The sequence below is a fragment of the Poecilia mexicana genome, unplaced genomic scaffold (genome assembly GCF_051168715.1).
Source record: "Poecilia mexicana isolate PSO_F unplaced genomic scaffold, ASM5116871v1 scaffold_5, whole genome shotgun sequence".
Classification (NCBI taxonomy): domain Eukaryota; kingdom Metazoa; phylum Chordata; class Actinopteri; order Cyprinodontiformes; family Poeciliidae; genus Poecilia; species Poecilia mexicana.
In genome coordinates, this window is record NW_028263374.1 from 23,626,692 (window position 1) to 23,643,931 (window position 17,240).

The 17,240-nt window shown below is 37.5% G+C and overlaps 2 protein-coding genes across 2 annotated transcripts; one reads left to right on the forward strand and one right to left on the reverse strand.

Moving 5' to 3' along the window:
- Window positions 1-1,247: 1,247 nt before the first annotated feature.
- On the reverse strand, window positions 1,248-6,951 carry cunh6orf89 (chromosome unknown C6orf89 homolog). Its single transcript, XM_088005763.1, has 8 exons — window positions 6,783-6,951; window positions 4,685-4,943; window positions 4,421-4,586; window positions 4,015-4,163; window positions 3,441-3,592; window positions 2,471-2,606; window positions 2,013-2,136; window positions 1,248-1,831 (listed from the first exon to the last, which is right to left on the reverse strand). Exons 2-8 carry the CDS (start codon window positions 4,871-4,873, stop codon window positions 1,749-1,751), a joined length of 999 nt encoding a protein of 332 aa, XP_087861889.1. The 5' UTR covers window positions 4,874-4,943; window positions 6,783-6,951; the 3' UTR covers window positions 1,248-1,748.
- Window positions 6,952-9,296: 2,345 nt separating this feature from the next.
- nfs1 (NFS1 cysteine desulfurase) lies at window positions 9,297-16,426 on the forward strand. Its single transcript, XM_015005021.2, has 13 exons — window positions 9,297-9,641; window positions 10,443-10,519; window positions 10,981-11,097; window positions 11,737-11,820; window positions 12,111-12,263; window positions 13,101-13,194; window positions 13,309-13,443; window positions 13,630-13,787; window positions 13,856-13,961; window positions 14,174-14,255; window positions 14,344-14,427; window positions 14,757-14,846; window positions 14,952-16,426. Exons 1-13 carry the CDS (start codon window positions 9,536-9,538, stop codon window positions 15,013-15,015), a joined length of 1,350 nt encoding a protein of 449 aa, XP_014860507.2. The 5' UTR covers window positions 9,297-9,535; the 3' UTR covers window positions 15,016-16,426.
- The last annotated feature ends 814 nt before the right edge of the window (window positions 16,427-17,240 follow it).

The window sequence follows — 17,240 nt, forward strand, 5'->3', positions numbered from 1 at the left end:
AATATGATGCAAAAATCACAATTTTTAAGTAAAATATACTGGAATCCAGCTGGTCACATATGTATATGCAACATTTTAATTTGCACTACCATCAAATCATTTATGGACACTATTTAGAGTAATGCATTATGCTATAAACAGAAGGATAACACACAATGGAAACAAGTAAAATAAATTCATACTCCAGAACTAAAATAATGCCACACAAAAGAAAGCTGAACATCCTTTTTTATTTTGTCATAAGACGATTACATTTCTAATGCAGTTTAAATTTGTTTCAGCTGTGATAATTTTCTGTTTTAAAATGCAGGACTTGTTTGGCGGACAGATTTAAACTTAAAAATATATTCTCCACTCACACCTTGTCCCAAAACTCAGCAGCAATAATCTAATATATATTACAGTATATTTCTTTTAAAGTCACAACATCCAATAACCACTCTGAATCTGGAGAAGCAGTTTTGTAAAACACATAGAATTAAAATGCTCCCCCTCTTTTAACTGTGTGGTAACTTAGAGTAACGTTTTGCCATAACTGCCTCCATTCAAAAGGGGAACAGAAAGTGTCAGATGCGTGCTCTCCAGAATAACTCATCCAGACAAACTCATAAACTTACCGTTTACACTCTTCAAGTAAGAACCAGAGCAGTGGGGCTCTTCACCATATTTACTGAAGTTAATTTTACATTTAAAGCTCTGTCTTAATTACACACAAAATATAAGTTCCTTTTTATTTGTGATTAAACAGCACATTACTTTTCTTGCCTCCTTGTTTAGTGTTTTGTTCTAAATTTACACAACGTAATGCAGAAAACTATTTCACATTCTAAAATGCAACAACAGCATTGTAGTTATTTGCATGTAACCTGCAAGCAAGGACTGCAAGAAAAAAAAATAGAAAATAACTTGGGACATGTATTTTGTGAGAGGGTTATGCTCATGGAGGGTTGTATCTGTAGAATAGTATGGAACAGAAAGACGATTACATTTTTATTCAGGCAAAAACATCGCATCACAATTAGGAAAATAGATTGTTGGAGCTTGATTGGCAGGACTGTTTAAAGCTAACTTTTTTTTATACAATATTGCAAATGATTAGGACCAAATTAATCACCTAAATAAATTCTTGATGTAATTATCACAAGATAGGCTTGTGTGATTTTAGTCTCCTCATAATAATGGTCAGTCTACACGTTAAAAAACATTTCCCAGTGGTGGCACATAAAAAAACCCTCATGTACTCACTCTTAATTTCACTTAATTTTATTCTTCCACTGATGTGGATCTGAATGCAACAAAAATAGTTTCAAGTCACTGAACAGGATGCAGATGGTGGCAGTGATTCCCGGGTCTGGGACCAGTGTTATTACCTTTTTAATCAGTGACACATCCATTAATTTCAGAGATTTTTTTTTTCTTAACTGCTAGAAATCAACTAGAAGCTGTGGCACAAGCACAGATGAATTTTCAACAGTTCAGCTAAAGAATAAGTCTCTTTATTCCTCTGACCTTCACTCTTAAGAAAATCTTGCAGGAGCTTATTTTTTCTCCCCCACCTGATCTCCTTGTGTGCAGTTGGTTTCAGTTCTCAGAGGCATATCAGACCAAAAAGGTGCGATAAACAAAATATTGTGGGTGTTATAAGGCAACAATGGGCAGAGGATGGGCACACAGAGGCCAACAAGCTCCAAACATTCAAAGGTGCTTTATGTGTCACATCCAAGTCCTGAACTCTGCCCATCTGAAGGCTAAAAGGTCGTGCCGTCACAAATGATGTTCTGGTCACGCCCGGGGAACAGCTCCATCTGCCAGTACCGGGGGTCCGCATAGACTGCAGAAGAAGAAGAAGACAACAATCAAGACGGCGATTGGGTCAGAATGAGAAGAAATCTATAGCGAATAAAAAGGGGCTGATCCAATAAAAAGCTTTCAAATCTAATTTAATCTTTTAACACAAAACATTTTTATTGTTGGCTAAAGGAGTTTAAATGTGTGTCTGCTGCAGGAGTTACCCATGTCTCCAGGTGACAGCCAAAGGTTGAAGGAGCTGCAGTGTTTCTGGCATCGCTGAACAGGCACAACTCGCACTGTTGGCAGCCCCTCGCCCACCACCAGCCAACCCAGCACCCTGACACCCTGAAACATCAGCAGCAGATAACAATGACGTCTCCGGGAGAGAGTCCAAGGCCTGCATCATTTCTGCATCTGTAACCATTTCGTTGATGCGCTTAGTAGTTTATGTGAACAATGCATTTTATTCTGAAAAGTTAAAATTGTGGAAAAGTTAAAAATAAATTCTAAAAATTTAACAGAAATGTTTTCATAAGTTTTAAAAAAAATATCAATCTTTACTTCTTAGATCAAAATATCAGATATTTTGTGTGGTATTTTTTTACCGTAAAATTTTCCCTTCAGTATCTGTAACTCTTGTTTAGTACTTCACTCAGATTCTGGGCCAAGCCTCACTTGCCTTGCTTTGAGAGTTTGTGCTGTGGATGACCAGGCATCGCTGGAGGATGGTCCCAGCGCTGTCCAGCAGGGGGCAGAGCTCAGCCTTTGGGAAGAGCCATCTCAGCACTTTTTCCCTGGTTCCAGAACTGAACCTCCTGTAAGTACACAGACATTCAATTTGATTAAAAATGGCGTATCGATGCATATTTTTCCAATATTCTTTAGAATATGTCCTGGCAGTCAGGACAGATTCCTGACAATCATGAATTAATTATATCTAGTTTTTAAAATTAAATCATACATAAATAAATTCCATATTTACTAGTGATATATTTATACTTTATAAAGTTAAATAAAGTAACGTCAAATTTAAAACTATTAGCAACATCTCAAGCTTTCAACTTTAAGAAAAGGCGTGACACATCTGCTCTGTGTCTGTTCACACAGACTGACAAACCTAGCGAGGAAAATGCTAATCAGAGATGCAGCCGAGATCCTGACGGTAACTATGGAGGAGCTGCAAAGATCTATAGCTGAGGTGGGAAATCTGTTGATATGAAAACTATTAGCTGCCTAGTTCATAAATCAGGCATTTATGGGGGGAAAGCAAGAAGAAAGGCATTTTTGAAACAAGTGAACTCTAAATTACCATTTGGAAGAAGGTGCTCTGGTCAGATGAGACCAAAATAAGACCTTCTGACTAACATGCAAGATGCAATATCTGGTAGAAAGCTAAAATTGCACATAACACTGATCACACTATTCCAGTTTTGTACATGATGGGGGCAGAGTCATGCTTTAGGAGAGGCCTTTCATCAGCAGGAACAAGAAAACTCTTTAGAGTTAATGGGAAGATGGATGGAGTCAAACAATTCATGAACCCATTAGAGGTTCAATCATCAGACTGGTACTGAGCTTCACCTTTCAGCAAGACAAGGAAACAGTTTAATCACAGCATATCCATGTGCTAAAATGGCACAGATTCACACCAGAGCAGGGTGAAGTTGGCAGGTCCCTGAGGGAGGCCGAGGTTGTCGCTATGGAGACCGCTGTCCTCCTCCAGCAGAATTGACATGGAGCCTGAATGGGCTAAGTAGAGCGCCTCCAGCTGCTGCCGCTGGATGCTGAGAGACTCCCCGCCCTGCAGACGACAGTGTTGGTGAATAAAATAAAAAACTATGAATTTACAAAAAAAAAAAGTCTAATGAGAATGTGTATTATTGCTGCAGTTTTTATTTATTTTATATGTGATCAATGTGCATTTTTGAAAATGAGTAAAAAAAAATCTGATCCTTTTCACTCTTGAAAACACAATTCAAATGCGTCAGTTTGTGTCAAACTGTAATCACCACAGGTTGTGAGCATATCATACCAGTGTTGTGTTTATATTAAATTCAGCAGACCCTTATTTATTCTTTTTATCAGGAAAAAAAAATCTAAAGATTATTCAGAAAACTGGGAAAAAATACTTCCAAACAAATTTAAAGTAGGCTCTAATAGCACCAAATATCCAAAAGCAACAATGGGCAACTCATCAGATAGCTACTCAAATGGAGCTCTGACCTTCAGCAGGACCAGCTGAGGTCCCCGTCGCAGAGTCACAGTTCCCCTGAGGCTTTCTGGGACTTCCAGCACTGCGGAGATTTCTGCGCATCCCGAACAGTTAACCAGACTCTGCCGGAGAGAACCAGCACTCCACCACTCATGAAAACCTGCCACACACACAAACACAAGATGAAAATCAGAGTTTGTGATGTTAAAAACCTTCCGGACCTCTAAGTCACTTTAGGAATGAATATTTACAGCTCCAGTTGATCCCTTAAACTGGATTACACACGATCTAACAGAAAGCCTCCTAAATTTATAAAGTTGTGCACCAAGATACAGAAGCTATTTGTCCCAAATTAAGATCAGATTGTTACAAGCCTTCTGGAAGTTTGCATTTTGTAAGAGCTACAAAGTTTCCCACCTTGTAGGTTGTACTTCTTGGCAATGGGAAGGGAGAGCAGGCGGATATGGCTGAGGGGGGACGACCGGTTGCAACAGCCCAGATTTACCAGTCCCAACTGGGGGGAGCTCTGTGGGTAGGTGAAGGCCAGCACCACCACCAGCAGGAAGCCCACAGCCACCAGAAACTGCACAAAAACAAAAGACGTTAAAACATGGAGAAAACATTCATTCTACTGTACAGTTAGACATTACAAGAATGCTATGTTATCCACAGGTTTCTCACCTTAATGGTGGCTCTTAGAATGGGGAATTGTGGCGGCTCTCTTCTTGGCTCGTTGGTCTCCAGGACCTGCTTGATGAATCTCTCAATTTCTCTCTCTGACATGCCATAGCGGTAACCCGACTGGCGGAGGATGTCGATGCTCTCAGACAGTTTGTCGTAGATACATGGCTCGCTTGTTGTTGTCCCCATAGTGACAGCAGTTTTGTTGTCAAACACGTCAGTCTTCAGCTGGTGCAGAGAACCAGGATCATGGCGTCACCTCACCTGTTAAGAAACTAAAAGTTGTGACCGCCATCTCTAAACTATACATTATAGTTGGTCTCTATTGGCTTGTAATCCCCCTAAGTCAGTCGTTATTATTATTATTTTGTATTATCAATACTAATTTCTGTTTTGTTTTTTTTCAAACTAACATTTCAGACAATGAATCAAACACATTTTAACATCAGACAGAGGAAACCTTATAACCTGTCTGATTCTTTGCAGGTCTGCTGATGTTGAAAGGTCAGGCAAATTGAAGTCAGGACTTTGACTAAGGGTAAGGTTTTATTTCTAAAGTAACCCTACTTTAGACCATCTCCCCATACAACTAGTATCTTGTTTTTTTTCTTCTTTCTGAAATGCTGTATTAATTAGATATAATGGGACTTCAAATATTTCCACTTCTGCCAGGACACAGAAAACTTTCCCAAAAGTCTTGGGGATCATTAAGATGTTTGGAACTATCCTATTCATTAATTCTCAGCTTCACCAACATAAGTTAGACTTACAGCATTTTTATTTAACCACACTTGAGGGTTTTCAAGCATGAATGCCATGTTAAAGGTAATGTCACGAGATATAAATCAGACTCAAGTTTAGCAATGACCATGTCCCTCTAAAACGTTATTGCAAGTCATTCAGGGGTGGCCTTGACTGACAGACACTCAGACTTCAATTCAGGTACTGAATAAGCAAAGAAGGCCCACATCACCACACTGCCACCACCACAGTTGACTGTGAGAATTATTTTTTTCTCAAATACTGTGTAAAAACTCAAATACAAAATCAGAGTCACAAACAATAAAAATCCAAAGTTAAATTATTAAAACCACACAAGTGTACAAAATGCCATAAAATCATGATAGAGGTAAAGGAAAGAAAATGTAAATCAAATACAGAAAACAAAAGCTTGGCTCTGAACTTTTGACTTACAAACCTGAGCTGATCATGCTTACCTAATACTGTATCTATCTGGACATTGCCTGGTCCATAATGTTGGCACACATAATGAAAACACTCACAGACTGTTGTTTTGCACACGTTATGGACTTTCAACATCTACCTGTACCCCATCTGCTTGTTCTCCTCATTCACAAACAAGTTTTATCTCTTGAGTTTCCAATGCTTTGTTAAAAGCAGGTTATTTGGTAGGGTAGTTGAATGAAAAGCTGACAAGCTGGCAAAAAAAAATAGCTGCATGTGAAGCAACCAGCATGCATCAAACTGTACACAACAAAGCATTGTAAAAGTATTTTTACGAGGGGACTTGATTAAGATGTTATGTTGTCCGCTTAATCTGTAGTGAGAATGGTTAAATTCGTGTGTTTATTTTTTCAGCAGAGATTTTAGACCTCTAAATTAGAAGCATGACCAGCACACTCTCACACGAGAATATCCTCCCCACCTTATGTCGACGTGTTATTGTAAATAAAACATGCAAAACCCACAGAGAAAACAAAATGACTCAGCGGGCTGTTTAAAACCAGTGACACTTTGCGCCATATTCCCATTGTGGCGCAAGAAAGCGTAAACAGTCGGAAGAGATGTCAAGATAAGCAGCATTTCAGAGCAGAACAGCTTTATCTTCTCATTTAGTAAAACAGGAACCTGTCAACAATAATTATATAACAAATATACAAACCGGTACAAACACGATGGCACAGTGCTCACCAACGCAGTTAATGACAGGTCATATTTAAAAAGGGCTTGTTGTGTGATTAAATAATTCAAAACCATAGAAACAGAAATCTGCAGCCGAAATAATCTGACAGGTTAGCTTCTCTGATAGCAACATCAGATTCTCACTTAACAGACACAATTTCCCGAAAATAAAAACCTCACCTTAAGGTGAAATCCACCGTCGTAGTAAAAACATTCCCATTTCTTACACCGTTGCCATGAATATTTATATTTTTAAATAAAATAAACTACAGGTCGTCAGTTAGACCTTTAGACATGGCTGCATTCTGCATGACAGTGAAGTTCGCTTCCGATTTGTAACTTCCGGCACAGCAGTTCAGTAAGGAGTATATTTTGCATTGAATACGGATAGCTTAATACACAATTCGTGTTTTATAGATCTATGTTGATTAAGTAGAAATTAAAAATAAATAGGTGAGTTTTGGTACTTTAAACCAGTTATCGAAGCAAAGGTCAGTACCAACGTGAGGACCTGTTAAAACTCCAAAGAATCCTCCAAAGGAAATAACTCACATAGCAATGGTACATCTTTGGCGTGCTAAAAATCTTAGACGAGATAAAAAGCAGCACATACAAAACTGATAAAATCTTCACTTGGTAATAATGTGTAATTAAATATTATTTCCATTGTTGCAAAATCTGCTGCTCTACATAACCTACATTTCACAGTTATGCAACATAATATTTTGAAAGAATTTCTTAATATGGAGTTTGTGTTCTGTGTAATTCTTGTTCGCCGCCAATAATCTGTTTGGGATTCAAGAAGCCCTTTTCTGGTGTTTGGCAGCATGACGGGCATCCTGACAGATAAGAACCACAGAAGGTTTTTCTTCAAAGTCTAACATAAATATTTCATGAACGTCATTCGTTAGAGGAAACGTTTAAAACAAAAAAGATCATTACAACAATTTAAATCTCATTCGAAATTGGATGGAGTAAAATGTCATGTTGTGTGATTGATGGTATTGAAAATTATACAAAATAACGTATCATTTGCTTTCAAATACAAATGCATTTATTCAAGAAAGTATATACATAAAACATTATGGGGCAATACAAACTACTGTCATTTGAAGAATAAAAAATCACTAAAAGAAAAGGCCTTATGTAAAGAAACTAAATTCTATTTTTAATTGAAACCCCACTTCAAAAATAAAAAAGTCATAATAATCCAATATGTATTAAAATAAAGCTTCTATGTAGTTTTGATAAAGTTTCATAAACATTTCCTTTTAGCCAATCTAGCAAAATATACAAATCCTTAATCCCGCCCTACACGGAACCAAAACAATTCCCTTCAGCCAATAAGAGCATGGACAGGCCGCAGGAAGTCCCAACTCCTCCTTCCGTTTATTTTGCAACCATTTTACAGTAAAGTCAAGCTGCAAACAATTACGACGCAGTTGAAAGGCAGCGATGCGGAAGCAGAAAATTTAAACGATAGTTACCTTTCTTCACAAAATGAAGTGAAAAGAAATGTTAGTACATATAAATTCTAACGACCATCATTAAATAATGATATTTTATATGTTTTCCAAAGTAAACTTATAATGAATGATCAAGATTTATTGGAGACTGTATTTCCTGAGGGAACTCAAGAAGTACAACCTTCCACAGGACTGGCTGGTCATACATTATTAAGTCCTGTGTGCATCCATCACTGTGTGGTTGATCAGGTCTGTAGAGAGGATAATCAATGCTGGCTTTCCCTTCACCCAGGACTTTTACAGGTCTAGGGTCAGGAAGGAGGCAGCTAAAACCCCTGCAGACCCCACCCATCCTGGACACAAACTAGATTGTTCTTCCCTGGTTTAAAAAAGTTACATTTTTTGTTACATAACACCCAGCACAGTGCTTCTCCACATATCGGTCAGCTGTCTGGCTTAGAAACATTCATTTCAAGTTTGTGAAAAACATGGAGAGTCAGCACAAAAATCAAAGGAACCCTGCAACATATCTTACTATAAAATTATAAGAACTATAGTAAGCAAGCATGTACAGTATTTGTTAGTTGATTGTTATTTGTAGCATTCCGTTCCAAACAAAGACAAAGCTTTACTGATGGTTTATATGAGATTTAATTCCGTTAGCGTTTAATCCACATATCACCACCGTTTTCATCCATATATTACTTTAAGTCTGTGCTAAATAAACATATTAACAAACAATATATATATATTAAAGGAAATACTTTAACAATCAACACACCTTTGGACTCTTTGGTGGAGCTGCCAGTTTGAAACAATGTTTCTTGTTGCTCTGTGAAAACAAACTGCTCCACTAACTGCTGTACTAACTGTTGTAACAACTGCTCTAACTGCTGTAAATCACTGACTTCTTTCTGTGTCTGAGGGAAAAACAAACTAACAGTTATACAGCACTAGGCAGAAAATGAAAAATGAAAAATTTAAAGCATACAGTTCTAATCAGAATTCAAAATTACTGACAAAATAAAACACATTCAAACACTTATGGTTATTTATAGTTAGCCTTAGCAAGTGTTTATTTTATTTTATTCTATTAACTTTAAATGTAATTGGAATAAAATTTCCTTTGTGTATTAATTGTATTATATATTGTATTATATGTATAGTTGTTTTGTCACGTCTTTTGTTTTGAAAGTCCTCTCCGGAAGCTAATGTTGATGTGTTATTTTGACGTTGACCCATTCTACTGGAACCTGCGCGTAAGACAGTGACAGACGGACAAAAACAGAACTTTACTCGTGTTCAACATTTTTTAAAGACTTTTCTCTTTAGCTTTCTCTCACAGGAACCTTGCTTTCTGATCAAGCTCACATCATTATATTTTCGGTGTTCAATCTGTTGTCAGCGTGTTGGTTTGGACGGAGGTCGACGGAGCTTTAGCTAAAATCAGTCTACCGACCCGATGCTTTCCCCGGGCAGGACCATCTCCTCCCGGCTGCTGAGGCCGGCCTCGTGGCTTCCTTTTCGTCTGTGTCCTGAGCGGACAGCCGTTAGCTCCATGCAAAAAGGTAACAACAACCTGGACCAAACTAACCTACTTATTTAAATTAAAGCAGCTAGCATTAAGCTAATCCCAAAGTGACGCAGTTTATTAGGGGGTACAGGAAACTTTATAATGCCTTTGATCTAATTAAATATCATTGTACTGGGTCAGAAAAATTACATCGCTATTCGACTTCATTACTGTATATAAATGAGTCTGAAAGGCCAACTTATAAAAAGAATTGTGTTTATGGGCGTTAGTGTTCACAACACTAATGCTTTTAAATAGTTATATTAAGTATTTTATATTGTACTTCCACACATGATTGGTTTAACAACCAGAGTATATTTTATACTGTACATACTGACGAAGTCAATCTAATAATAATTATTATTATCTTTTGTATAAAACGCAATTAGAGCATTAGTTGGTTTGGTGACTCAAAATTTTCCCAATTGAAAGAAATGTATGTTAACTTTTATACTGCTAACTTGTATTTTATGTGTTCTCTGATTTTATAAATATGGTTGATGAATAAATCAATGACGTAGGATCCCAGGCTAAGCACTCCAGCTGATTCTTCCTTCAGCCAAACTACCATTGTTGTTTTTAGAGTAGCTTTATACTTTGAAATATCTGACAATTACCATGATTTTGGGTCAATCATTTAATCAGCTTGGATAAATGAGAAAATATGACAAATAGCTATACTGCATTCAGTAAGAACCTTTTGTGCTTAAATGATCTTGAACTTGTATAATGTCCTGATTGTTTTGGACATTCTTGTAGTGAGTTTAAAATGTGTGAATTGTGTTTTTCACTGTAGAGCTGATCAAGAAACATGAACTGGAGAAAGATGAGCTGCGGCCCCTCTACATGGACTTCCAGGCTACTACTCCTATGGTAACTGTTTCCTGTCAATTATTCAACAAGTCGTGATTAATTGTTTTGTCTTGTATTTGTATTTATAATTTAGTTCTGTATTTTGAAGTACAATAGTCATGACTTCTGTCCATGTGGCAACACCTTCAAAGTGCTAATGAGCAAAGAAGCTCTTTAAAAAAAAAAAAAGAAAATCAGCTTCTCCAGCCAAAATATTTTATTGTAGGTTGGGTAAGGTTTTCTTTGTGTGACCGTAACTTCCTCAGCTTCTTCTTTGTAGTTGATTTATCTGTTCATGTGGGAATCCTGTGTATCTTTACTAGCAACAAATTCACTGTTTTATCATTTGAAAGAGATTTATGCTTCTATTTAAACCTTTGATTAAGATAATTTTTGAAGCAGGCTCAGCACACCATGCAGCTTCCTAAACTAATGGATTATGTGTGTGTTTAACAAGTTATTTGTCTTTTTGGTATATTTAGGATCCTCGAGTGCTGGATGCCATGTTGCCATACCAGGTGAATTACTATGGAAACCCTCACTCCAGGACTCATGCCTATGGTTGGGAGAGCGAGACTGCCATGGAGACTGCCAGGAAGGTATAAAGACTCTCACTCAGGACAGGGGGAAAGTAGGAAACAACTTTTAGTATGCAAATACTTCAATAAGAGCTCCCCTACCTTAGTTTAGTGGTGATCAGGTGTACTCAGTGGTGGGATCTTTAATGAATTGCATCCTGGAAAAAACTTTCCTTTTGCCTTCCCAGTTCTGCCCCACATATAGTCACACATCCTGCTAAAGCTGTTCTGCAAAGAACTACATTGTAATTATGCAACCAATCAAAAACAATTAAGAAGTAAGTAAAAAATACATATATGTATATATCTCTTCAAAATTGGGTAAAAATTTCTAAATCAAATACTAACTTCTGCAACAGAAAATTCATTTGGGGTACAACTTTGTACTTTTCTGACTATTCTTGTGGCCCTCTCAAAATCTGCCACTGGATGGGCTGCAGGTCTGCTTGACATCTCTAATTGGTTTACTTTTAGCAAACCCTTTCTGCTAAATGTAGATTTTAACTCTGTTGCTTTAGTATTATCTTATCATATGAATAAATTAGAATACATTTATGCAATCACTGGGAAAGCTGAGGAAACTCGGGACCAATGTTGTGGAAAGTGGCACATAACTGTTGAAAATAGCTGCTGACTTTGTGTTTTTTTTTCCATGAGCAGCAGGTGGCCGATCTTATTGGAGCCGATCCCAGAGAAATCATCTTCACCAGTGGAGCCACAGAGTCCAACAACATGGCCATCAAGGTCCCGTCTTTTTACTTTATTATATTTACACACAAAGACAACCTGAACTCACTTCTGACATCTAGTTTTGTTTTTAAAATTTTATTTGATAATAAAAATAATTGCTGCACATTATATTAGTATATACTCTATTGGTTTCTCCTATGGCTGTAAAATGCTTGCATAGTGCGGAAATAATTAATTAATAAGTCAAACTTAAACATGGTGACATAAAACTAAAGCACACCAAAACAAAGCACAAAAAAAAAAAAAATCATAAAAATGTTGATCTTTTGTATCCCTCCCTGCAGGGCGTGGCCAGGTTCTACCAGGCCAAGAAACGGCATGTGATCACAACACAGACTGAACATAAATGTGTTCTGGACTCGTGTCGGATCCTGGAGGCTGAAGGATTTGAGGTCACCTACCTGCCCGTCCAGACTAACGGACTTCTGGACCTGCAGGTACACTACAACAGTGTCCACACTGACAATGTCTGCAGTGGCTCTCAAATGTGCATACCCATGTTAAATGTCAGGGTTTAATGTTGGTAAAATATGAGTCTTTGAGAAGACTGTTTAAATTTTTTTTGACATTCTATGAAATACATCCTGTGCAATTGAACTGAAAGGAAAACATAGTCCAAAATAGATAAAAGGAAAAGACTAAAACTTCCCAGGTTTACTCTGAAGAAGAGTCAGCCACTAGGAATTTCCAACTGGTTTTCTACAAATGACAACACATACAAGTGACAATACATACTCAGGGCAGGGAGAAAGTAGGAAACAACTTTGTGTTTGAAGTTATCCAGACTAAGCCTGTGTGTTTTGCTTTTCTTACATGCTAGCCAGTTTTGGTCAAATAAAAATAATGACATCTCGAGAGAGAAAAATGAGCAAAACTTTAGAACTAAATCTGATCATTTTCCTCAAAAGCTGAAGACAGTAAATGTTCTCAGACTTTGATAGATCTGGAGAATCTTTAGAAGTCAAGAGGTAAGACGCTGTCAGACTTCTCCAATAAAGACTGAGCACTAAAAATCAATCAGAAGCAATTTCAAAGGTGTACAAACTTATACAACTGGGTAAATTCACCTTTTTTTTTAGTTTTCTAACAGATCTGTTTGTTTTAGTTTACTTTTATATCAAATTCATGTCACAGTATAAGTGGAAAAAGTGTTTAAATTATTTCTCATAGTGTGATGTTTTTGCATCAGGAGAATTTCCCTTCGTAACAGGGCGTTTGTGGAATTTTGATAGTGGTTGTAGATCTAACGATAAAACCTGTGTGTGTGATTGCAGTTACTGGAGTCCTCCATCCGTCCGGAAACCTCACTGGTGTCCGTGATGACTGTCAACAATGAAATTGGAGTCAAGCAGCCCATCGAGGAAATTGGTAGATGTGGCAGCATATAATAAGCGCTTGTTACCACAAAGTAAATCAGCCAACTGTCGTTGCTTGGCTAATGTTATTGGTCTGATCAAGGTTTACTCTTCATCCTGTTTTCAGGTCAGATTTGCCGATCCAAGGGAGTCTTCTTGCACACTGATGCTGCTCAGGCTGTTGGAAAGATTCCTATCAGCGTCTCTGACTGGAAGGTCGATCTGATGTCCATTAGTGGTCACAAGATCTACGGACCCAAAGGTTAGTATAATTAGCGATAGTTGGTTAAGATAATAATGTAAACAGCCTACTTCCATTTCATACCTGTAACAAACCCATTTGTACCCATATATTTAAATCACTGCATATCTGCTTGCTTCTCTTGTTCATTATGGGTTTTGATGAATTATGAGAGAATAAATTGGTGACGTGTGCGTTTGTTTGCAGGCGTGGGCGCTTTGTATGTGCGACGCCGACCTCGAGTTCGTTTGGAGCCGCTGCAGAGTGGGGGCGGCCAGGAGAGAGGTCTTCGCTCTGGGACGGTACCCACTCCGCTGGCCGTCGGGCTGGGAGCCGCCTGCAGCATATCTCAGAAGGAGATGGAGGTAAAATCAGGAAAAAAAAAAAAAGTGACCAGACCTGATGATTACCTAATATTTGTTTTTGCGTTTAGTATGATCATCAAAGAGTGTCCATGCTGGCTAACCGCCTGGTCCAGAAGATCATGTCTGAGATTCCTGACGTTGTCATGAACGGAGACCCAGAACAGCGCTACCCTGGTCATTTTTTTTTTTTGCTATCCTCGCTCTTCCCTTCTTTCATTCTTGTTATCTAGTTAGTCTTTTTTTTCTAAACTTAAAACCAACTTTAAAGTTTTGCTCTTAAATTCGAACCTAAAAGCCTCCGTTTAGTAAGTTTGAAGGAGGAGCATAAAAGACAGTTTTGAACTTAAAGCTTGTTCACTAAAAAACCTGAATGTGTGTGTTTACAGGATGCATTAATCTTTCATTTGCCTATGTGGAAGGAGAAAGTCTGTTGATGGCGCTGAAGGATGTTGCTTTGTCATCTGGAAGGTCAGACTGCCACCTTTAACAAATATGAGTTTAAAACTGTATAATGTTGTTACTGTTTTTAAAGAGAAGAGTGTTTGTGTGATTGCAGTGCATGTACATCAGCTTCTCTGGAGCCGTCGTACGTTCTCAGAGCCATTGGAGCAGATGAAGACCTGGCTCACTCTTCCATCAGGTACAAATACTAGACAAAGGAGACCTCTGTTTTTTTGGTTATGGGACCTCTATATTTTAATTTCATTTGGGTTATTTATCCTGTGTCAAATCACCAAAGCATTATTAAGAGTCCTGATAAAACCAGTCCCGTTCAGATCCTGGTGTATAGAATCAATTAGTATAGTCCAGTAATATAAACAGACCCAGACTTAGATGCCGATATGATAAGATCGGATTGGAATGAATTAGTTCTGTATATTTAGAGATAAATTGCACTGGTTAATCTTGTGAGAAGCGTTGAAATGAAACTGTATGTGCATAAGATCAAAGAGAATCCCTTTGCTGCAGGTTTGGTATTGGCAGGTTCACCACAGAACAAGAAGTCGATTACACAGCAGAGAAATGCATCCAGCACGTCCGCAGACTCCGAGAGATGAGGTGACCAACTCTTACTTTTCATCTGATCAAGTCTTATTGTTGACTGTAACATATTTTTAAATAATTCTGCCTTCCCTAACCTTCCTCCGTCTCCTCTCTTTTCAGTCCTCTCTGGGAGATGGTTCAGGAAGGCATTGACCTGAAGAGCATCAAGTGGACGCAGCACTAGACCCCACCAACTGCTTGCCGATAACGATTACGGTTCCTAAGAAATTCTTGGGATGGTCCAGCTATTTTTTTCCTCTGAGCAAACACGCACAAACTTCCTGTCCGACTTGAAGTCTGTTTGTAACTGTAGCTCTTCGTTTTTGTACAAGTTCCTCAAGTTGGTCTCTTAGGAGAGATGAAGCAACAACACTGCTGTCTCTGATAGTTGTATTCTACAAGGAGGCGTCCACAAAATCTGCAACTTCATATGATCTGAGATGCAGCTTGACAGCTGAGTCAGCTGAATCCTGCGAATCATGAAAAGGGATAGAACAATAGAGTACAATGGACAGAATAGGTAGTTTGTGCCATTTTTTGTGTAAGATGGAAGGAGAGGAAACATCTATTACATCATTTAAAATAAATAGAAGCAAAAGTCAAAACTGGCATGTTATGCCAGCTGTTCTTATTTATATTACAGTGAACATGCATCTACTACCGTTTTATATGCAATATATAGATGCAGTCATGCTGCTTCAGTTTGTATCACTTTGAATTACATGGATTCATGATCGTCCTGATGTCAAAGCCTGGTTAAAAGCTTTTTAGGGTAAAACTTGGCTTACAAATCCAACTTTGGTCTTGTTAAAATGTGAAATGTTATAAAAAAGGAATAGTGTTGATGTAATATTAAAAAACAAAACAAAAAAACATCTGCCTTCAACTATGAGCAGTTTCACTGACCCTGTGGATGAAACACGTGCCCACCGCATGACGCTGCCTCCTGTCGAGGTGATGCGTTAACAAGGCTGCCCTTGATCAAATCGAAAAGTGATGATATTTCGGATGATGAAAAGAAATGGATTTTTGTAAATGTTGATTTTAATTTGTTACATCTGAAAGCAGGTATTTGTATGGGAGTGTTTGCATTCTTTAACTGTTTTTTTTTTGTTTTTGATAAAGTAAGTGTTACATGAAAATGGCATATGGATAGGAAACAGTCCACTCCCTGGACAAAAAACATACAGCGTGAATCTAAACACAAGTGTCAGTTTGTCTCATCTCTTTTTTTATGATCCATCTGAAGGATTATTCAGTTTTCCCATCAAATAAACAGGTTGAACCTTCATTGGTTGTCGTTTAAATTATCCACTTCAGTAGTTAGTGTGGAACATTCTTAAGACTAATTCTTAATAAATCAACAATTGTGATGAAATAACTTCCAAACAGAAATTTGATAAACATCCATATGAGATGATTAAAGAAATCCAGAAAATTGTTTTCCAAATCCACACTAGGAAAGCAAATGTAAATGTCTCTTTAAGAGATGTATTTTATTCCTAGGCTCCTCCAGCTGTGGTATTTCATTACGCCAAAGTTTCTGCTGTTACACAGTGCTCATTAGTACCCAATAAAATCACTGCTTTATGTAATCACGACTTTCACCAATTTGTGTTTTCTTTTATTTACACAGGAGGTCGTGTCACTCTCGTATTTAACTCTGTTAAGGAGTTAAATATGAGGGATCATGCAGTTTATGGTTAAAGGATTCAAAAGAAAACTAATTTCAGCTTGCAAAGAAGATGAAAAAAGATTTTTTTCTCACCATTGAAAACAAACTTAAAAGGAAAAGCATCCATTGTCTGTATTCACACTCTCCTATCTTTACTGATTTTCTTTATCTGAAATAATTTAGTATTTCACTTTCTAACACCAGGCTGAGATACATGTTCACATTCCATATCGTGCTGCAATATATCCACAAACTTTAGGGTATTTTTTTCAGGTTTTTATGTGTGTGATGAGACCAACATAAGGTAAAGGCAAAATTCAAGGACAATAATTTTTTTAATAACTGCAAATCTTTTTCACTGTGTCTCTACCTGCTTTTTACATCTAGAGAATGAAATGTTTATCCATTCTTCTTTGTAAAACAGCTCAAGTTCAGTGAGCTTGGGTGGAGATTATTTGTGAAAAAAATCAATATTTACATCTAGATGTATTCTCTGTTGGTTTGGGTGTAGGCTTTGACCAGGCCATTCTAACACTCAATCATTCCACTGTTTGAGAAAACAGAAAAATTCTGACAAGCTTCACTCTCCTTGCAGTGAGCATATATATTTTTTATGTTCTATTATATACAAAACAAATAACATGCATTGAAATGTAAAACAGTTCAAGGAGTTTGAATACATACAATCTGGATTAAAGTGCAGTGAAATATCTATACATTAAACAGTTCTATTT